This window comes from Xenopus laevis, chromosome 7L, assembly GCF_017654675.1.
Source record: "Xenopus laevis strain J_2021 chromosome 7L, Xenopus_laevis_v10.1, whole genome shotgun sequence".
NCBI lineage: Eukaryota > Metazoa > Chordata > Amphibia > Anura > Pipidae > Xenopus > Xenopus laevis.
In genome coordinates this window covers 102,984,115-103,008,330 of record NC_054383.1, presented here as the reverse complement: position 1 = coordinate 103,008,330, position 24,216 = coordinate 102,984,115, and the positions used below count along the sequence as shown (strand labels likewise).

Here is a 24,216-nt window from a genome sequence, read left to right as displayed (position 1 = left end):
GAAAAGCTCTTAAATGAATATGAAGAATAATGTGCACCTTCTACTCACCTCCTTGATCACTAAATTGACAGCCTGGTGCCATCACATTCATAAACTCTTTAACAGGAGCTTTGCATCAGAACATAAAATCCCCTACAGACACTCATTCAGGAATACAGTCTTTCTGTCCACTAAAGGCCACAATCAACTGCCACGTCCTTACTGTGTATTTTTGTTCTGTGTGTTTCATAAATAATTTAAGTGTGTAAGAGATGCGGTTTTTTTTTTTTTTTTTTTTTTTGAAATCTTTATTTTTCCAAAAAATAAAGGAGAGTAGGGGTACAGAAGAAGAAAGGGTTAGGGAGGGGGGGGGGGGGGAGTACCAGCATAGTACATCATATATTATATAAACAATTTTTAGGTTATACCATCCACATAAAATTTTCCATCATCCTATCATCATAGCAGATGCTATAAGCCGGTAAAGAGAAGAGAAGAGTCCATCCTATCCCTAATTACTCTATTTTCTATGCTTGTCAATGTTTCCGTTATCTTCTCTTATATATCACTTTTCAGTCTTTTGTCAACCTGTTACTTTTACTCACTTGAGTGCATATAATCTAACCATGGCTTCCAGATTTCCCAATATTTAGAGCTGTTACTATGACTAATTGCTGTTATTTCCTCCAATTTTCTCGTCTCCTCCACCATCTGAACCCATTCCGAAAAAGTCGGAGGGTCTACTTTTTTCCAGTTCTTAGGAATTAACGCTTTTGCAGCTTGAATCATATGTAATAACAATTTGTTTTTGATTATCTTGTTCTTTTGTATATCAAAATGTAAAATAAGTTTAGGTAGAAATTCTGCTGCAACATTCTCTTGAAGTATCACACTCATCATTTTTTGAATCTTATTCCAGTATTTTTTTAAGGGTTTACAAGTATACCATATGTGTATGTAGCTACCTTCAGCATTGTGACACCTCCAACACTGGTTTTCTGAATTAGGATATATCTTGTGGAGTCTCTCAGGTGTGTAATACCATCGAGATAGTAACTTGAAATTCATTTCCTGTGTTTTGGATGCTATTGTTGATTTATGGGTCGAGTTATAAATAGCTGTCCAGTTTTCATTGGTGAGAGATACTTGCAATTCTTTTTCCCAAACCTCTCTGTATCTGATTGTCTGGGGAACTGCGTTATCCTGTAGATATCTATAAATTACAGACATAGGTTTTTTAAGTGCAATTGGAGATGTAAGTGTCTTTTCCCACCACGTAAGTGGGCTATTCCCTCCTATTAAATTACTTTTGCTTATAAAGTGGTGTAGTTGGTTGTAGCACCAAGAGTCTCTAGGGTGGAATCCCCACCTTCTTTGTATCTTAGCCAAGGATATCACTTTATTATTCTTTACAAAGTCCGCTATCAAAGTAGATCTGTTATTGTATACTTCCCAATGCCGAAATGCTTGTTTATCCATGCTTGGAGGGAAGTTTAAATTTTGATTTAATGGTTGGAGGATGTATGGAGACTCTGATAACCCATGTAACTTACTCGACAAAAACCATATTTTCAAGGTAGCTCCAATTGTTGGGTGTTTTTTTAAGTTCGCTAAAATATTCTCTTCTTTGGCCCAAATCAAGTTTATTAGTGGGATAGGTGATTCAGCTTGTTCTACTTCTGCCCAAATTTTTTCTGAAGTTTCCTTATTCCATTGCAAAATTCTAGCTAGATGGATCGCTTTATAATATCCTTGTACATCAGGCACTGATAGGCCCCCTTTCTGTTTATGCATTGTTAACAGATGATAACTCAATCTAGCTTTTTTTTCACCCCATATAAAATTGGACAGTATTGCTTTTATCTTTGTAAAAAATACTTTTGGGAAAAATATTGGTATATTCTGCAGAAAAAATAAAATCTTTGGAATTGCTATCATTTTTATTGCCTGGATTTTCCCCATCCATGACAAACCCAATTTTTTCCATTTACCCAGTAGCAAAGGGATTGAGTCAAGTAACGGGGCCACATTATCCTTGTATAGGGCTGAAAGGTCTTTAGATATTTTAATCCCCAGATACGTTATAGTTCTTTTTGCCCACTGAAAAGGGAAGGACTCAGCTAGGTGTTTTACTGTTTTTTGGGGTAAATTGATATTCATCGCCTCAGACTTGTGGAAATTAATCTTAAAATTGGATATATCACTAAACCTACTAAAGAGGTTCATTAGGTTCGGTAGTGATGTTATTGGCCTTGTAATAAATAGGAGCAGGTCGTCTGCAAAGGCGGCTGCTTTGTGTTCTCTTTTATTAATAACTAGGCCTGAAATGTCTGGGTTGTGTCTTATGGTATTTAGTAGTGTCTCCATAACCAATACGAAAAGGATCGGGGACAGGGGGCAACCTTGTCTTGTGCCGTTGTTTATCATAATTTGTGGTGATAAGATTCCATTAACTCTTACTTTTGCTGAGGGAGAACTATATAATGCCATAATCCTGTTAATTGTTATTTCCCCTATACCGAATCCCTCTAACGTTCGCTTTAAAAAGTGCCAGGACACCCTATCGAAGGCCTTCTCCGCGTCTGTTGTTAATATCATAGTAGGTATGCCTTTGTTCTCAACATAATGGATTAAGGAGATGACCCTGGTAGTGTTGTCCTTTCCCTCCCTATTAGGGACAAAACCTGTTTGTTCTGGATTAATGATATGTGGGGTGAATTTCCTTAGTCTATTGGCAATTAACTTAGCGTATATTTTATTATCTACATTAATAAGTGAAATTGGCCTGTAATTACTGCATAGCTGGGGGTCTTTATTAGGTTTTGGTATGATCGTTATATGGGCTTCTTGGGCATGAATTGGAATTTTGCATGAATAAAGAGATGCGGTTTTTAATCCTGGTCAAAGAACAGAATTCATTACAAAGCAAATATTCTGATGTTAGAGAACTAATTCATTTTTTGAAAAAATTTCTAGTATGATGAACTAACAACGTCCAATTTTGTATAATGTTTTTATTGCTATTTCTTCCGTTGGCATATAGAAAAACATTTACAGGTCAGGGGCCATGCCGTTTTAAAACTATGGGTTATAGAGAGACAATTCAGTCTGAGACATGAGCAGCGTTGGCCAGATAAGTCAATAACATTTTCATAGTAGTAAGGAGAGTCAAAGCAAGACAATCACACATTAGTTATATATATATATATATATATATATATATATATATATATATATATATATATATGTATCAAACAGAAACTGCATTTACAGGGCTGCCATTCAAAAGCCACAAAGGCTAATAAGGCTGTCATGCAAAATGCAGTTAATAAGGCCCATTGGTTACACACCTGCTGGATGCATCTGTATCATAGGGCCATAGGGCTGGTTTTCGTGCAATACGCCGAAGTTATCGGGTGAAAAATTCGAAAAAAAAAAAACTTGAAGATAAGATTTTTTCCTGCAAAGCAAATTTACAGGAAAATGTAATAATAAATCATCTTAAAAAACCCGAGCGGATTTGATTGGAGTTTGTAGCAGAAAATATTGAGATAAATTCAGACTTTGATAAATAACCTCCTACGTGTACAGTCCAGTAGCAGTATTACACCTTAGAGTATATTCCTATACAGGTCAGACCATTTGATCAGTGAGTTACTATTACTGTACTGATAAACCCACTTGTCCCCACTCAGGAAGCCTTGTACTACTGTATGTGTTGGATTTTATGGTAATTCTCCCTATCTGGACCCATAGGGTTTATAGAAAGTATTTGTTTGCCCAACCTGGACCTCCAATTTTATATTTGACACAGCCACAATGCTGTTCATAACTAACAGCGAGTGACCGCACTTCTTTTTTTATGCGCAATACCATAGAATTATGATTTGAGGAACACTGTCATTGTATGTAAAAGTTGCATGGAGGAGGGACTGTGACCACAATAGGGCAGCTTTTGAATTGAAACCTGAAAACCTTATTTGGAGAGAGAACTTATCAGAAAGTGAATAGCAGGCGGGGCACAAGGGAGAGACCTCTGCCGCGAGAGTGCAATTAGAGCGCAAGCAGTTGGCAGCACTACTTCCTGTTTAACCAGTTGAAGTCTGAAGTCAGATGTGACTGCTCCATCTCCTGCTTCATTTTGTGACCCACACTTTCAGAAGCAGAAGGGTAAAGCTCTATTTTATGTATACATTGTTATACTGAGACTAGTTACAATTTGGCTATTTTATTTTTTAATAAATTACTGTGCTTTAACTATAAGGGCAGAAACACACGGTCAGATTCGGGAAGATTAGTCGTCCGGTGACTTATCTCCCCGAACTGCCTTCCCGCTGGCTAGAATGTAAATCACTGTCAGGATCACACTCGGAGCACTTTGTTTTCGAAGAAACATTGGGCAACTTTGGAAAACAAAGTGGTCCCAGTGCGATCCAGACGGTGATTTACATTCTAGCCAGCGGGAAGGCAGTTCGGGGAGATTAGTTGCCTTGAAGATGCGGAGATTTGTCGCCGGGTGACTAATCTCCCCGAATCTGACCGTGTGTCTCTGCCCTAAAATGTAATCTAGTCCCTGGTGTCAGGCAGAAACTTCAGTACAGATTCATTCCAAGGCTGGATGTTCATTGTTGTTTCCCTTCCATTCAGGTTCTGGCATTCAATCAACTACCTGGTTGCCAGATTAAGTGGAACCCTAGCAACTAGTCAACAATTTAGTGTGCTATAGATAGAATCTAAACTCTGAGATACAGGGACTTTAAGTGCCAAGGTTGTAGATTCCAGATTTCTGCTGAGTTAGCTCTGTATGTTTTTAGGATATACTTTTTTTCCAGTATAACTGAATAGTGGGAAGGTAAAAGAATAAGGGAACCTTTTCCCCCCCCCATCTTTTAAATTATTTTAAATAGCCCTTAGAATTACATACCTTTCTCCCTGCATTCAGATTCATTTAGTTTCTCTACTACAGCCAGTTCAACTGCAGCTCTTTGTGTTACTTCCTTGTCTAGTGTGAAGTTTTGCCATTTTTACTTTCTAAGCTCTCCTCCCTCAGACTATGACGATGTCAAAGAGGTGACTACTATGCATGCCTTGTTCATTTTCATTGGAGCAGACAGTGAGCATGCCCAGTTGGTGCATCTTTGAGATCTTCACAGACAGAGAGAAGGGGAGCTCAGAAAAAGGGGGGGCAGAGCCTCAAGCTAGACAAGGAAACTCTGAATGCATGGAGAAAGGAAAATTATTCTAAGGGCTATTTAAAGTAATTTTAAAGATGGGGGGGAAAAAAAGGTTCCTGTATTCTTTAACGTTCCCACCATTCAGTTATACTGGCAACAACTTCTATCCTAAAAACATACAGAGCTAACTCAGCAAATTCTGGAGTATTTAAAAATAAAATGCTCAGTTACTTTAATTACATCATGTAATTGTTATTTTATTGCAGCTTTAGTTCTGCATTGTGCTGGTCATTATTCACTGTGATTAGTGGATCAGATATTTTGACCATTAATTACACTGTCATAATTAGGTTTCCATTACAGGCAACTCTTTTTAACCATAAGGGCAGAGACAGACTCAGATTCGGGGTGACTAATCTCCACGAACTGCCCCCACCAGCTACAATCTAAATCGCCAGCAGGATGGCACTCGCAATGCTTTGTTTTCCGAAGTCTCCCGAAGATTCCTTGTGAGGCAATTTCCATTCCGCCGGCAATTTAGATTCTAGCCGCCGGGAGGCAGTTCAGGGAGATTTCCACCGAAGAGGAGATTTGTCGCTGGGTGACTAATCTCCCCGAATCTGAGTGTGTCTCTGCCCTAAAACTGGTCATTGCAGAATGAGAGAATTTGCTGTGACCATTGACCCCTGGTTTGGAGATGTGAGGTTATGAGGGCGGCACTTGCAATGTTGGTGCCCGTGAGGCATTTCGGCACATTGAATGATCACAATCACACTGTACAAGGCAAATGTTTCTCTTTTTATTCTGTCATTCCATAAATACATCAGCTGTTAATCTCTGAACATTCATTCAGAAGCACAATGCACCGCAATCTCAGGTCATTATGTTTGCAGTTCAGCTCAACCAAGATCTATACATAAAATATAAAAAGACCGTTATTTGTATTTACAGAACAGAGATTAAACATGATAAGGACAATCAGATGTGATCGGCCGTCGTGGCGTTTCCGAAGGGGAAGCTCCACAGTCGCTACTATTCCCAAGGTAGATATACTCAAACATGGAACTTGGAAAAATAAAACTTAAAAGCGTTTACAACAAAAAGTCATTTTCTTCACAGTTCTAGCATTATTTGAAAGGTTACCTATGAATAAGATATGCATAAATGTGAAACGTGGAGGTGCCATAGTCATTTACATTCAGTGCCTCTTATCCAAAGCGTTAAGACTTTATAACGTGCAATTAGAAATACTTTATTGGGTCAAACACAAAAGCAGATTTTTCTTCTATTTCTGTTTTAAAGTTTTCCCCTCTCGAGGAGACGTTGCCAAAATCTAAAGCAAGTTCTTTTATTATTGGCAGCAGCGAGCGCATGGCTAGTGAATAATTGGTCATTTATTGAATATACGAGATGGAACCATGACAAGATTCTATTTTAACGTAAACATAATGACGGAAGGAAACCAAGAAACCACTGGATCAGTTCTGCAAAGCAGCGCTAGAAATCCCAGCAGGCCATGGGAAATATTTGTAATGCCACTGTAGTTCAGCAACTACTGGATCAGCCTAATAGGAATCTGCTTTAGAATTCAGATTTTATAACAGACAATTTTTATGGATACGTATTGTTACCTACAGATGGAGCCGCGACCAGGTTCACACATGAGATTAAAGAAGGTGAGCTCTGTGACTATTCTGCAGGTGGATATTGGGAATAAGTACAACTAGGTACAGACGGAACAGAAATCACAGCAATTAATGAAGGGACAAGCGACAGAGAAGCAGCAGCATTTCTATTCAGGATTCTCTGGTTGGAGACAATTCCAATACCAGAGCAATGAGATGAGTGTAATAAGGAGGGCAATATGCCATGTAGAACAATATCACATAAGCTTCAAAGGCTACTGTACCAACTTCATAAAAGAAATGGATAATAAATTCTGTTGCTCCAGTAAAAGTGGCATTTTATCTGTATTACTGCACTGCAGGCAAAATCCATCATTTAACCCTGTACATATTCACCCTCCTGCCCCCAATCTGAGGCATAAAGAATGTTTTTGTACCACGGACTATGGTCAGATATTTGTGATTTTACAATATTGCTCAAACTTTGGGATTTACATAACAGGGAAAAACAGAGAAAGAATGTTTTACCCAAAGACGTTTAGAGAACCTTTGGAACATGGAGAAGGAAACCTAAAATCACTTGGGGGCCCCATGATTGTAGTTACGCACGTCCTACTCCCGGCAAGGCTCTTGCCAGAAATAACACACAGCAAGGTATTGAACGCTGAGCGATGCGCCGCCATCTTCTCCAAACTCTCGGCTATATATTGTGCCAATTCTATAAGGGCACACGACAAATACAGAAATTGTCTGTACTGTACATGTATTTGTCCAGGGGGTACAAGGAAGGCCAAAAAAATTTGGTGACCCCAGGCAGTTGTGTTTTGTGCAGAAGAAGAGTTTTGGCTCAGAGTAGGGGGTGAGCGATTGTATAGACGAGTCGGTGGATTACACATCAGTACAATGCATAGTAACTGCTGCTCTACTCTCATGCACATTCACCCCCACTTTCAAAATACATTTATTCTTCAGATGTCCAAGAATGCAGTATGTTTATGTTGGGTTGTTACGTTAGTCTGTGTATGAGCCAGTGCAATAAGTACAGTTACGTAGGGAGAGTTGGACAGAGACAAGACTAGGAATAAAATATCAAATGATTATTGGCCAGTGATGATTAAGTTATTGATTGAATGTTGTGCTGCAATGTGAGCCATGGGCTGCGGGAAATACCCAATCTGAATGGAACTGGGACTCAATTAGATCAAGGCATGTTCCTGTAACGAGAGCTTTTAAACAGCACTCACTGTGCTATATTTCCATTTACACTGCGCTTGCATTTATTAGAACATAAGTGAAACCAATTAAAACTATTAAGTTATAAAAGACAGAAATGTATTCAAACAACAGCGTTTCTGTTTGAATATATTTCTGCTTTTTCTTTTCCTTTGACCTGTTGTAGGAATTGTTCAGTATTCCCGGCCATTTCTATGGTGTTCTGCTCTCCAAGCTGATGGTTTGGGGCCTGGCACCTGAAGCCAACGTTTCTACTGCTGAGCCTGATTCACTTCATTATCTTTTGGATTTTTTTTTTTTAATCCATTATTTAAGCCAACGGGGCCTTAGAAGGAAAGTAAGACAAGTAAAAGTGTATATTAGAGGATATTCCTGGGGAGCTGACAATCCCTAACACACTGGCGTAAATAGTGATTAGCTTGACTTGTCTTAGATAAGGTGTTGGCCTAACAGAAGTAGAATATCTAGAAGAATGCTTTTCTCCCCATAAAACAACACTAATTCATCAATCGTGTGCCTCGTCTATACTGAAAACCAATCACTTTTGGATAAGGCACTAGCTGCCATCTCCAAGTCAAGTCTGCATTCACCAACCTCCAGCCAGTCGCCCCTGGGATCGGGCATAGAAAACACTTCCATGGAAATAAAAGGAAAAGCTTTAGCCGTACGAACAAAATCAACTGAATTTCAGTTACGCCAACAGATCGTCTCCCTTGTTACAACAATAAGGAAAACTTCAATCATCTAGAAACGGAGTCAAGTTCATGACATTTTAGTACTTTAGAAGTACTTACAGTATTTATCTCATAATTACATGTTAATTAGGGTTTTAAAATAAAATTTTTAAAAAAAATATATAAACTATCCATGTTAGTTAGTTAAGAGAAGGGGGCTTTGCTTTGATTCCATTGTCAGCTCGTTTGATCTCAGTGCTTAGCCACTTGCTAGAATTCCAACCAATATTCCCTATCTATCACTAATATACAGTAATAACAGAGCTATTACTCCAAGGCCGACTCATTACTAGTATAGTAGCTAGGTGTGTGATGGAATTCCATATTTGCTCTTAGTTTAACAGCTTTCCTTTAGGTCGGAGACACACGCTCAGATTCAAGGAGATTAATCGCCCAGCGACAAATCTCTTCTTCTTTGGGGTGACTAATCTTCCCAAACTGCCTCCCACCGGCTAGAATGCAAATCTCCGGCGGGATGGCAATCGGTGGCCTTCGTTTTCCGAAGTTGCCCCATGAGGAAACTTCTGAAAACCAATCGCTCCAAATTCCATCCTGCTGGCGATTTAGACTATAGCCGGCGGGAGGCAGTTTGGTGAGATTAGTCGCCCCCAAAAAAGAGACGATTTATCGGCGGCGATTAAATCTCTCCCCGTGTCTTTCCTTAAGGTAATGCTCAAAACAAACAAACCAAAAAAAAAAAGATATCAAAGGGATCAGTTATATTACGGTTATATGGAAACGGAGCCATTCAGTGTGTTTTCTTGCAGTTTAACATTGCTCTCAAGTCTCTATTTCTGTTAATGTAACAACAGCTTGCCTAAATGAAATCTGTTTTCCAGCAATATTAAATGAAATCCAAGTCTTTGGATAATGTTTCGCCTCCCGGGGGACAGGATTCTATTCTGCAAGTTGGCAGCAACATGGACGCGTTTAACACTGGAATTTTATTGAGTTGTGTTTACACTTTACCTGCAATGTAAAGATTATCCCTGGGCTGTAATGTTTGAGAGAAAAACAAGCACAGAAGAAGGATATTACATACACAGTCAGAAAAATGCAGCCATTAAAAGCTACAGCCCTACCAATTCTGTGCCAGTTCAGCAGGGGCTGCTGGAAAATGTACTTGTGTAATGTGCCAAAGGATCCTATTCACTAGACTGCTTCATCCATAAATATAGCTTCTACTTTGTGATCTTGTACTTAACCTGGAGGCAATGCCACAAAACACTGAGCGTGAACGGCACTCGCAGAACGTATATAGAAACGGTATATACTGAGCTAGAATAAGGAACATTTTAGGATGATGAACAGTAAAGGTGTTTGTAAAGGGTTAAACGTATACAGGGAGGGGGTGTCTCTGCTGTTAAATATTTTTGTTTTTCATTTAACAAAAGGATCTTTCAGCCAAATGTATTTACTGTCCTGCCCTCTGCTTGATTAAAATTAGACTTTGAGATTAGAATTTGTTAAGCTCTCTAAGCTCTTATGGCATCTTCAATTAGAGGGTAAAAAAAAAAAGAAAAAAGGCACTAAAACTGGGATATCCCCTCCCCCCTTTGATGGTTCTCCAAACCAATGGCTGGGAGGAGGGCTGAGTATAGAAATAACTGGAGAGACGTCCACTTTGCTTGTGCTACAATGGATGAGTCCCACGGCCGGCACACATTGCTATCAGTCCACGATAACTTTAATCTGTTTTGGGGTGGCAATAAAAGCACAATAAACAATGAACTAGACTTAATGTTCTAGAGTTATCAGCTCAAAATATGCAGAGAATGACTTGACGTGATTCCCACAAGCCCTGCCCTAATACAATCACAACTACTTGCAAAGTGAACATCGCTGAATATAAACTCTAAGCGACAATCTCAGTACACGTCTCCGGGCAGCCGTGGAGCTACAGTACTTCTTACAGCTTAGTTTTGTACTTTTTCTACTTTTAGTACTTTCGTTTTGTAGAAAAATGCTGGGGTAGTTGGCAGGTTAAGAGACCACAAAAGCAGGGGAAGAGGGCGACATTTTTGTTTGGGAAGGCTGCCTACAGAAGGGTTTCTACTGCAAAATAATTCTGTATGAATATAAATCAGATAAGCCTCCATCACAATTGTATAACTAGATACTACTGGGCCCCACAGCAAATTCAAATTTAGGGCCCCAAATCAGTTGCAAGTAGACCTATTCTATAAAAATATATTGGAAATGCTCATTAATTAGAAACGTAAAGAACCCCCTGCAACCAGTGTCTGCTTGCTCTGTAGTTCTGCCCCTGATCCCTAATGCTCTGCTTATGCACAAAAGCAACAGGTGATTCAGGTTCATAATATAATAATTAAAAATATATGAATATAACTACATATTTTATCAGTAAAGATGTCTTCAAAGGGCAGCTACAGCACAAAATATATTTTGACGCCCATAGACTTTAATGGGCGTCGGCGACTAATTTTTGGCGTAACGAAACGGGTCAAATGCGCCCAAGCCTACTGAGGGCCAGTGATGCTTATAATTTTAACCGCTTCTGCTCAGGCAAGAAACACTTAAGTGCAGACATGAAGACAGGACTTGGGTCTTAAATTATGGAAAAAAAAATTTAAGAAAATTCTATCTATAATTCCGAAAAACGTATACTGTGAAAATCTCCAATGCCTCAACCGTCGATTCTTCGTCTGAAAATGCAGATATTGCTTCTGATTTGCAAACTTTAACTCATGGTTAGAAAACAAAGAGAGATGGAGAGGAAGAAGGAGGACAATTGAATTACTCTCTATGCTCAAGGCTCAGTCAGTACAGAGAAGGAAAGCTGGAAGAAACCTGTCCCACTGCACATCACGGAGCTTCAACAGGATCTGGCAGTTGAGAGCACTGCTAAGCTTTCTGGGGGAAACCATTGAATGGAAATACATGCTACAGGGTATGATTTTGGGCAAAATCTTAATTAACAAAACAAACAGAATTTAATTCCCTTTAAGGGAACAGGCCCTAAAGGCATTTTGATTGTCATGGTTCTCAAAGGTCCCTACCGACCGGCATTCAGTTCCGAGTCAGCAATTTCTGACCAACCCGAAAATAAAATACGCAACACAGCAGCTGATCAGAAGAGGCAAGTTAATTCGATTGCTACGGTTCTTCTTCAAAGAACTAGTAATACGTTTCCAACTTTCTACCCCCACTGGTCCCCTGCACTCGACAATGTGCTGCAGAAAACATGGACCAATGGGAAACATGCATTGTAGTGATTAAAATATCCCATGTGCAATAATGTTTTATAATGTTAAACTACGATGGTCTGAAGGTGTAAAAGTAGGAGAGAAAGGGCCACGTGCGCCCCCAACACCCGTCCAATACGTCTGCCCTAGTGGAGGAAGTGCCACCATACAATTAAAATAAAATTAAAATGACAGCTGCCAGCAAACGGACATTGAGGGATTAGTATCGCATGATAGAGATGTGTGTCGTGTATTTGTCTTCATGGGAGAATGTTTAGCAAGAGATGGAATGAATACAATTCCAGTTTGTTTTTATACAAAGCACTGACATATGAAGCCAGAATATCACATTGGAGGAGAATCCAGTATCTGATACATATGTACATGGAGATTTCAGAAAAACGCCTGAGCAAACACAGAGGAAACGCAAAAGCCACTCGTTCGGAGAGAAACAAAGTATTATGTTACTACTAAGGCGGCTCCTCCATTAACTACTTTTTGTGCAGTTTAGCAAATCAGCAGATAATTGTATACATTAAGCGCATGGATTCTTACAATAATGATTTGAATGTTTTTTGTTTTTTTTCCTGACATTTTTTTCAATCTGGAAACGGTGTGTTCTTTGATGCAGCCACACTCCACTTTGAATCAGTAAAGCTAAAGCAGGCAAATAGGAAAGTTGGAGTAGAACCGTGACAGTCCCGTCCAGCGGCATTCACCATTATGATCGATAGTCTTTTTTGCTGTATGGCTTGTTACCCAAAATACCATCAATCTCGTGGATAATGGAAGAGGACAGTTTCGGAAGGACCTGCATTATAAAAAAAAAAAAAAAGGAATAAAAATACAGTTAACTGTTAAATAAAGGGGTGGTTCAAGTATAAGTTAATTTTTAGTATGTTAAAGAATGGTTAATTCTAAGCAACTTTTCAATTGGCCTTCGTTTATTCTTTTTTACAGTTTCTGAATTATTTGCCTTCTTCTTCTGACACTTTCCAGCTTTCAAATGAGGGTCACTGACCCCATCTAAAAAAACAAATGCTCTGTAAGGCTACAAATGTTTTGTTATTGCAACTTTTTATTACTCATCATTCTTTTCAGGCCTCTTCTATTCATATTCCATTCTTTTATTCAAATCAATGCATGGTTGCTAGGGTAATTTGGACCCTAGAAACTAGATTGCCAACATTGCAAACTGCAGAGCTGCTGAATAAAAAGCTAAATATCTAAAAAAATCACAAATAATAAAAAATGAATACCAATTGCAAATTGTATCACAATATCACTCTCTGCATCATACTACGGGGGTTATTTACTAAACTCTGAATGCAAAAATCACACAATATTAGGATGGAAAAGTCCGAATCAGAAAATCCGGCATCTCAGACCTGTGGAGGTTACATATAAGTCAATGGAAGAAGTCCCAATAATTTTTTCATGTGCGCTGGGTTTTCGTGCAATACCCCAAAGTTTTCAGGAAAAAACATAAGAGATCTGAGGTTTCGGGTGAAAAATCCAAAAAAATCGTGAAAATCAGATTTTTCATGATTTTTTTCGTTTTTTTCCTGCAAACAAAATTTTTGGCAAAGTGTATTAATAAAAAGGCAGAAAAAAACAGTGAGGATTTCATCAGAGTTTAATAATTAGTTATAAATGCTTAATAAAGTCACTTGTGTCACATGACTTGTATTAGGAAAAAAAATAATATACTTCCTTAAAATATAAGGATAACAGAAATAACTGTGTTTTTATGTAGTCAAGGAACTCCTTGGCCACTTCCCACACCCTTATATTTCACAAAAAAGTGATGATTATATTCTGTTGAATGAGATTAGTTGCCGTATCTCCACATAGATAATAAATAAACAACATAAAAAGAGCATTAATGGTTGTTTGTTTCTTGTCACTCCATAATGCCACTTTTTTCCATCTTTGTACAAACCTGTATTGCTCCAATATTCTCCAGCAGCTGATCAGCATTAGATGCACCTAACAACACCGAGCTGACGCCTTCATTCCTCAAGCACCAGGCTGTGGAGGGAAGTAAAAAACAAATATAAGAAACTGGTTTCAGTGCTTTGAGTGGTTGAGACTTTGCATAACCAACATTCAGAAGAAAAAGTCTTATTGTCTAGAGCTAGTTGAGCAAAGGGATTGTCTGCAAATCATTGATAAAATCTATTAAATCTTAAATCTAATTTTGGAAGGAAAAAAGCAAATAACATTATATGGTCATTAGATTTTGCACATTAACAACTTCTCTTCAAGTAGGACGGGATACAGCTGCCTAACTAGTATTATAGGATAAACATCCAAATGAGAATACTGTATATTGTCATTAACCTCTGCTATGGCCCCAGGAGGTGCCCCACCCCGTCCTGCCCCCTATTTACCCTGGGTCCCAAGACAACCAAGTAGGCCTATTGGAAATCCCCCATTATTTATTGATTAGGTACATTATAAGTGTTTTTCCACCTTCTGTCCATATGACCAACATTTGTAGCAAGTCCAGTGCTCCATAACATTTGACAAATATAAAATTACAATTTTAGTTTCCCCAACTCTGCAACTCACCAATTGCCAGCTGTGGAAGGGTACAACCCAATCTCTCTGCAATGGCCTGGAACTCTTTCAGTTTTGCCTGTTGCCGTCTTCCCTCTTCACTTAAGATCTTGTCTTTTAACCACTGATAACCCTTTAAAAACAAGAAACACGCCTTTAGGGCAGAGACACCCACTGCTATTTCGGGAGATTTGTCACTCATCGACAAGTCGCCGGAAGTTTCCTCGAAGTGATCCAAGTGTCATCCCGCCGCCGATTTACATTCTATCGGGCAGGAAAGCAGTTCGGGGAGATAAGTCGCTCGAAAAAGAAGCGATTTGTCAATGGCCGACAAATCTCCCTAAATAGCAGCGTGTGTCTCTGCCCTTAATATTCTGTAAACTATATAATCAGTGCTCAATGATGTAAGTAGGGTCACATGACTCACTGAAACGTGTGCAATATAAAAATAATCTACCACTTAAAAAAATAAGAATCTTAGATAGCTCAGTATTTCACCTTATTCCATATTCAGATCTTCACTTTTTTGATCTCATACACTTTTATATACTTCTAATGTAACTTTACGGGGCAGATTTATCAAAGGTTGAAGTGAAAATTCGAATTAAAAAAAAAAAATCGAATTTCGAGCCAATTTTTGTGTAGTTCGACTAGGGAATAGTCCAAATTCGATTCGAATTTGAAAAAAATTAGAAAATTCACCATGTACTGTCTCTTTAAAAATTCGACTTCGACTATTCGCCATCTAAAACCTGCCAAATTTCTGTTTTAGCCTATGGGGGACCTCTTAGAACCTATTTGGAGTCAATTGGTGGACTTTAAAAAAAAAAATCAAAGTTTTTTTTTGTGGGAAAAATGCAGAATCGTACGATTCGAATAGGCTATTACCTCTATTTGTACGATTCAAATTTGATCGAAAACAGACCTATTCGTTCCAAAACTAACCTATTCAGCCCAAAAAAAAAACCAGATTTTATTTCGGTTGGTCTTTCTGAAATTGAATAACGAAGTTTTTCAAATTCGAAATTTGACCCTTGATAAATCAGCCCCTAGGTGTGTGAATTCTATAGTCTACTTAAAATCATTCAACTGTGACAATTAGACTCTGAGTTGCTGTTTGCGTGCCATGTTTGCATATTCACCGGTTTAAAACGGTCATATTCTAGCATTTTATGAAAAGAACAGTCCTGATGAAAAATACAATAATAGGGGATAAAAACCTTTATATTGATACTGATACTGATATATTGAAATTAAAATGGACGTACTTTTAGTGAGGCTCTTGAGTATGGAGGGATCCCGCCATCATATTTGCCAGAAACTATTCCACAGGCAAGTGGCGACCACGTCATCGCACCTACACCTGAAATGATTATTGAAAAAGAAAATCAGAACTTCATTGAATGAGAAAATGGTTCTGTAATTGCCATGAACATCTCGGGGTCATCAATAAATTGGAACAGTTCATTAATACGGACTCTCAAAAGAGACTGCACTGGCATTCCAAAGTGAAATGGTGAGTCTTCGCTGCTTATCTGTTATCTACTGTGTATCCTGAGCTTGAATGGCTGCCCCCATGACTACACAACAGCTTGTTTATATGAACTATAGTAGTGTTTCTGAAACAAACACATATGAAGATAAAACAGGCTGGAACACAGAGCGAATTAAACCGGGGTCCTACCCCTGGTGTGTTTATTGCGTCACACAACGTTTCGGAGGGCATTCCCCGGAACGCCCTCCGAAACGTTGTGTGACGCAATAAACACACCAGGGGTAGGACCCCGGTTTAATTCGCTCTGTGTGCCAGCCGGTTTTATCTTTATATTGGATTGTTGGGAGTGCCGTCTCCCTTAGGCCTTGTGCACCAGCGGAAATTAATTGAAGGGCCTGAGTGTGCACGCGACCTCTCTACACTGTCTGAAACAAAACACATCAGTTTTACTAGTGCAAGGCAACAGAGCATTATATTAAAACTTTCATTTTTGGTGTTACTGTTCCTTTAAAATTTCTAAATAACTGACTTTGTTCCATCCATGCACACTGAAGAAATGCTGGACTTTGCACACTTGGCTTTCCCTGCTCCAGTTTCACTTGCCTTTGCATGCCGGTACATATACTGTACACATTGTGAAAATAAGACAGTGTTTCTCTTTTGGCCTAACCATCTGTTTTAGATACTCGTTGCCAAAAGCTGCCTTTCTATTCGTCAGGAATTAAATCTTTGCAATTTTGCTCTCCCCTGTGTTTATCCATCTTAAGTATTTACCTAATTGCTTTTAACAAAGGGACTCCCTATCACTGCAGCTGGCCCGCATTTACAGGATTGCCCCTGTTTCTGTACTAATGTAAAAAGTAGTGGCAATCCTGAGAGCAGATCCCAGATTATTACACAGCTGGCTTTGGGCATCATTAGCGAGGCAGTGACAACTTTAATTCCAAACATCGCTGTTACCTTCTGTGCGGATGGACTGTGTGCAGGTTCTAAAACTGCTCATTAATTTCCATTCACCGGCACAAGAAGAAACCCCTGGCCAACTCCCCTGAACAACAGCAGCTTGTCTCAGCATTCCCGCCAAAACATTCCCCTGAGCATTAACATCACAACCTGCCATTTTCCTCTCACTTATATAAATGAATTCAAAACCCTGTAAGGATTTGTACAAGGAAATTCCAGCACAACAAATGCAGGGCAATCTAGTCAACACACATTTGTACAGGTATAGTATCCATTATCCAGAATCCCATTATCCACAAATTATATGAAGGTCATCTCCCATGACTGCATTTTAATAAATTCAAAATGTGAGAGGTGATTTCCTTTTTCTCTGTAGTAATAAAACAGTACCTTGTAATTGATCCCAACTAAGATATAATTAATCCTTATTGGAGGCAAAAACAATAATATTGGGTTTTTATTACATATTTAAATTATTTTTAGTAGAAAGAGTATGGAGATCCAAATTACAGAAAAACCCAAGCATTCTGGATTATAAGTCCCATACCTGTATTTTCTTTTTGTTGGCTTGATAACCCATAAAAATGCAACACATTTCTAAAAAGTTACAAAAGAAGCTGACCGGTGTTAAACGTTTAGTTTATAGGGGGATTCACCTTTACTATCTATACTTGTAGCATGGTATAGAATGGGCAATTGTAAGCAACTTTTTAATTGGAATTGATATATATATATATATATATATATATATATATATATATATATATATATATATATATTATTTGCAGCATTATTCAGACTCTTTCAAGTTTTCAAATGGGGGGTCACTGACTCCATCTAAAAAAACAAATGCTCTACAAATGTACTGCTATTGCTACTTTATTTATTATTTATTTCTCATCTTTCTAGCCAGGCCCTCTCCTATTCATATTCCAGTCTCTCTTTGAAATCAATACATGGTTGCTGGGGAATTTTGATTGGCTCAAAAAAACACAAATAATAAAAAATGAAACCAATTGCAAATTGTCTCAGAATATCACTTTCTTTTTTTTTGTTTTTTTGTTATCTGACAGGCTTTAATATAAGTCAATATTTTGTTGCTTTTGCTCATGCTGTTTATTTTGAAAATACTAGTAAACATAATTGAAAAGAAAGAGACATGAAGACTATGTGGCCAACATTTTGCAGGAATAATGTATTTTAACTCCATGCTAAAACTCCGGAGACATTGTCCAGCAGACACAGAAGTTGCAGAGACTTCCAACACCAAATGCTGATTAAATTCTACTAAGCCAGTTGAAAATAATCCTGGTATCTGCCAGCTTGTTGCTTTCAGCATCTAAAGCAAATACAATAATCGCCCACTTGAGCTTCTGAACAAAACCCGATTTCACAAAAAACAATCACAGAACCCACTTATGAGCGGGGATTCTGTGCACTTTTTCAGAATAAAATTGCTATAAAATGACAAATGAATCGGTAAATACACTGATCACTTACACAGAGTGGTACTGTCTTAACTGAAACAAAAAAATGAATTCACAGATCTAACGTTTACACAAAGCTTTTCAGACACAACTTCAAGCATTACGATGCATAAATCACTAAATCCTATGCTAGATAATCCATCTTTCTGTGAAAGTATAGCCTATTTATAGGCAGGGTTAAGGTTTCATTTGGTTCAAGTTAAATACAAGTACTGTGTGAGGCCAGAGATTATTGAATGTACAAAATATTCATTTTCTGCATACTTGAATTTCTAAATACACATTCATGTCTCGGGGAATAGATATACTTATATACGTACATTGCAAGCAATATGATCCTCCATCATTTCACTTCTATCCATTATTAGGATCAGGTTTAGCTTATTTGATAACTGCCAAGATGAAGGATTCTTCATCTTGGATTCTCTTTTGTACTTCTCCAATGAGGCGGCTGGCACACAGGGCAAATTGTCCTTTCAACCTTAAGAGCTAAGGCACATGGATTGTATTCTCCAGAGGTATATTTCAGCTTTCACCCCTGATAAATATGAGTTCATTTCTTGGAAATGCCTCCCTTTTAGGTTATTACATGCTTATGAACACCCAAATCTGAAGCAAAATAAACTGATCCAAGACTACTACACTCTACCTCCACTGTTGCTAAATTACAACACCCGCAACCTTCTAATAGCTGGATCACATGAAAATAATAACACCATGTATCATACTGCCTATGCACTTTTTCTGCTAAATCCCAGCTACTCCAATGGCAGAGAAGTTGGAAAGAAAGAGTAAGATAACAGAAGAGAGAGATCATGTTGTTCCCTAAAAAAAGGAAGCTTGCAAGCTATTTCTGGAGGAGCTTGACACATCCAATAATAATAACAACAATTATCTTTAAATGGTCCCAAGAGTCCTCCTGGGTGTAGAAGACGAAGGGTTTTAACTCAAGATGTTCCCCACCAGCTTGTCCTCGACTAAAATTAGTGTTTCTTTTTTTTTTCTGAGATTCATTAAGATTTTCAGTTTCTAATGGTTTTTGGTTTTTCCATATTTCTTCGGAAGGGTTAGTATATTTATTCGATACAAGTCTATGGGAACAGTAGCAACTTGGGCATCTTTGTGTGGGAAATAATAACAGTGAAAAAATTAATGCTCAAGCTAAAAAAGTGAGAAAAATACCGGTAGAATTAAGAAAGAAAAAATTGACAATGTTTCTGTTTCCACCTTTTAACCAATATTATATCTACTGTAGGCAATGTGTTCCTTATTTGTAGGTGCACAAACTTGTCAACCCGGAACATCTGTTCAGACTGGCAGGCAGTTCCACACTAAACTGGTCATAGACGGGTAGATTTAAGATGCCATTCTGCCCCCTTTAGAATGAGTTTGCAGGTTATCCGACTGTGTATTGGGCCATCCCCTACGTGTATTTGAAAACTGGCCAGGTTTAAAAATCAAGTCAGGGCAAAGACTGCATTGATTCAGACGACTCCCTAAGGCCTGCCATTCATCAGCTCAATATTGCCCAGCACAAGGTTGCCATATCAGGCAAAGATCCACTCTTGGCAACCTCACCCAATAAGTAGATCTTTATGTATATGGCGACCTTAAGTGAAATGATTGGTGCTGTTCAGTTATCTAAAGGTTAGTTGTATCTAAAAGTTTTGGATTGTTTTTGAAAGTTCTCAGTATGGCTTCCTTCATGCCAAGGCAGAAACATTATGATACAGGTCTTCTTGCAAGCATAACAAACTGAATGTATTAAATATCATATTAAATGAAAACTGAGGTCAGCCTTACCAATTTTATGAAAAAGCTCTGGAAGTTGTACTTCTACTTTTTCCCTTTGAAACATATGGTATTCTGCTTGTTCACATATAGGAGGAATCAGATTGAACTGGCGAGCTACAGAATATGCCTCCTACAATAAAAAAAAAAAATCATATTTAGGGGTCATAAACAGCTATTGTGAATCTAAGTTCAGCTTCCACTCTATTGTGCATACACCTGTGCAGACTGGAATGAAAAGATGATGTAAGAAGCCAAACAAGATGGCAACGAGGAGGTTCTACAGAAATACCCTGGACAATGAACGAGAAAACCTGCCCAAGGTAACAGGTAATTGATTAGAATAACTGGGGGGGGGGTGCCTACCATCTTGGCAAACCCTAGTGCAGGAGTGCCCATACTTTACTAATTCGAGGTTGAGGTCAATGTAACTGTAAAATAATAAATATCTGAATGAAAAGCATGAAATAGGAGGGAGATTTAGACAAGCTGTTTGTTGACAGTGTCTTGAGATGTACTGATCACCAGCTAAAGGTCTTCTGGTAGATCCCGATCTACCTTTTGGGCACCCCTGCCATAGTGAATATACCTTTAAGCAAGTCCACTTGGAATATTGTGATTCCAAACATATTCCAAAAAATGACCTAATTTTGGGGTTGCTTTGATAATGATTACTTACTAATGGGTAAACACAGCATTCAGCTAGTAACTACATATGTATATGTGCCCAATGGTCGAAATCTTACAAATGATGAAGTCTAAACCAGAATCTATGACTTCTTTGTGTAAATGATAAGAAAGGCTAAACAAAGCGAGCAACTGAAATATTTACTCAAAATGGTGAATCCAAATGTCTTCTTTGCTCCTATTTCTTCCTGCCGCCTGGTAAATAAATGTTCACTCAACTCCAAAAATAATTACTTGGAAATACATCTTGAAGCATTTAGCTCTAACATGCTCTTGTCTGCTTAAGTTATCATCATTTCTTTCTTTTAAAATAATCAGCATGTTTTTTTCTTTGCCAAGAGCCATAGCCTGCTCCAGTTATATGTTGTGAGCACAAGCCTCTTGCCTAAAACAGTTCTTTAAAACACTAATCACATGGACTGTTATGTTGTTTTATCTAAATTATTCATTGTATGTATATCAATTCTATTTATGAGCAAATTATGAGATTTTGGTAGTAACGGTGGTAGGGAAAGCCTTACCATAATCTCCATAGAACTCCAACGTGATGTTCCCCAGTACATTGCCATTCCTTGATTAATCACATGAGTCATTGCTCTTACGGTTTCTGTTAAGACAGAAAAGGAGGGAAGACAGGAAAATAAAGATACAGTTAAATCTGAAAACAATAATTTTAACATGCAGCAGCTAAGTATACAACACCAAGAGGGGAAGTATGCTGCAAGGACATCTTGCAAGCAGTGTAATTCATCTCTTTCCATCTATTTATTTCACTTCAGGGAAAAACAAGACTTAAATGATACTTTTCCGAATCTCAAGCATGAGCCGAGTCATTTTAAAACGAAAGGGAAGAAGAAAACCTTAGTTATCCCTAGGATTATCTATTTCAGTTCTCATTCTCATAATGAAAATATGGAAACAGACCTTGTAAGACAACTGTAATTATGAAAATATGTAGCCTGATGAAGTGTACAGTATAAGGCGGATATCAATTCTCTATGCTTAACTCCCTTACACATCAGCTGATTTTTGGGGCAAATTTGGGCATGTGTGACCAGCGCCGGATTTAGTGGGCGGGTGCCCGAGGCCGGGCACTCCTGACGCCCGGCCGCACGGTTCTAACACCCCCTCCCCCTTACCCCCTCCAGTGCGAGCGCGCCTGCACCAGACCACTGGGGAGCTGTGCTCCCTGGGAGGCGGCTGGGCGGCATGTTGCCCCTAGTATTCTGCTGCCCGGGCCTTTGTAATTTGCTGTGATCCATCTGATCAGCTTGTGAGACAATCATAACATACCGCCTGCTCACTAACTAAGGTCTTAGAAGGAGACCAAAATGTTGGCCTGTTTTTAAATGTGACAAATACAATTATATATATATATATATATATATATATATATATATATATATATATATATATATATATATATATATATATATATATATATATATATATATATATATATATATTTGGTTTAAGGTAGGAAAATATGCTGATTAGGTTGTTCTGTATGACCACCTTAAACCAAAAATCCTCTGTCTTACATGAAACTACATGAAACCTATACTAATAGCACGAATAAACAACTGGAACTTTTCAGAATGATTGCATTTCATTTACTGAAGAAAGATGCTAAAGAATTCTAAGTAAATTATAAGAATGATAAATATATTCTTTAAATACACGAGAAAGGGCAGATAAATGAGCCATGCTAAACTGGACCTGTCTGATGCTGTATGGGCTGTTCAATATGTTGCAAGAAAAAAAGATCTACAATATGGAGGAATTAATAAAGTAAATAGTAAAAGATTCAAGTAAATTCATAAAAACAGAAAACAGAGCTCTGAGAATGGGGTTGCAGAAAATTGATATAGATGCACCCTATTTTTGACTTCCTTGTTTGTGTAATGAAAAGAATGCGATTTTTTTGGATTTGGATTGGCCAGGGACTTGGATTCGCTGAATCCTGCTGAAAAAGGCAGAATCCCGAACCGAATATTGGATTTGGTGCAGCCCTAGAAATTGATACTGCAGAAATTTATTATTTTTGAAAATATAAATATGCTTATGTTATTACCCTGCAATTACACTGAAATCAGGGCAATGATACAAAAAATTGCATTGTAATATCCTATTGCAAAGGGATAATTATGCCACAATGGGCTAGAAATGGCTCAAGAAAACTATGACTGTTTCAAAGGCGAAGTCAAATCACGGAGGGTGGATTTAAATTGTTAGGTCAATTCTAGCTGCTTATGTCCAACCCAAGTCTGGGGTTCCTCACTAGCCTGCGGTAGTTTTTCTGTGAATCCTGTGCTATTATTTTGCCCTATGAGTTAACCATATGGTTTAAGATTATAAATATGGATTATTAATTATATAATACAAAAAAAGCTGCATCCAAACTTAAATTATCAGCATGACCTAGGGATACCGTAAAAGATTTGCAATAGAATGTTTTGCATAATCTGGATCTAAATGTGTTTTGTTTCAAAAGCTATTACAAAATAGGTTAAAAATGTATAATGAACTTGAAGAATTTTAACAAAGAATATTAAAAAACCCAAACATAATCTCTTTATCCTGTATAAATTAAAATATATATATATCAAGCTCACAACAAAGTGTTTGGAACTAGGACACATTTTTTACCAATTTGCGAGCAAATTTTGTTTATTCTGTTATGTAACCAAACTGTATACATTGATACTTAATTTTCATAGATCAAAGGACCAGCCAAAGGTAGACACTAGCTACTTGGCGTCTGGTAGTTTTTAAACATTTTAATGAAAAAAAAATAAATAAAAAAAAAAGGTAAAGGAACTGTAGGTACAGTGTGTAGCCACAAAACTACCCATTTAAAATTGTATTGTGTAAAATAATTTAAATTGACGAAATAAGTAAACCATACAGAGTAAAATTATTTTGCTATTAAAAAGCTAATTAAAATGGCAAATTACACTAGCCAGGAATACAAAATGCATACCGTATATTAAACAAATTGCAAAAGCATCACCATCCTACTCAAAAATATACATATTTAGGCAACAGTTTTAGTGTCCTCCTGTAAAAATGTTGCAAATCTTGCTTTCGTCTATCAATTTGTAATGTGCGGGCCGACCCGATACCCGCAGGACATCCGAGTCGGACGGGTTCGGGCCGAACTCGCACACTTCGTCGCGTGTGGCTCTTCTCCTGCTCTCCCCGCCCGCCACTGTCAAATCCCGGCTTCGTCTTTTATAGACGCTGTGCCTGCTCGCCCCGCCCCTTTTGTGTTGCCATC

At 38.0% G+C, this 24,216-nt stretch overlaps 1 protein-coding gene across 9 annotated transcripts in view; it reads right to left on the bottom strand.

Annotated features, from left to right (window-relative positions):
• Positions 1–5,939: 5,939 nt before the first annotated feature.
• The window catches only part of kcnab2.L (potassium channel, voltage gated subfamily A regulatory beta subunit 2 L homeolog), a 127,345-nt gene continuing 109,068 nt past the window's right edge, over positions 5,940–24,216 (bottom strand). For 8 of the 9 annotated variants that reach the window (XM_018224406.2, XM_018224405.2, XM_018224408.2 and 5 more), the window contains 6 exons: positions 21,458–21,543; positions 20,262–20,382; positions 15,782–15,876; positions 14,526–14,646; positions 13,894–13,982; positions 5,940–12,762 (listed from right to left, as the gene is read on the bottom strand). In XM_018224406.2, the coding sequence (XP_018079895.1) occupies positions 12,673–12,762; positions 13,894–13,982; positions 14,526–14,646; positions 15,782–15,876; positions 20,262–20,382; positions 21,458–21,543 (602 nt within the window). In that variant the 3' untranslated portion in view covers positions 5,940–12,672. 9 annotated transcript variants of the gene reach the window in all.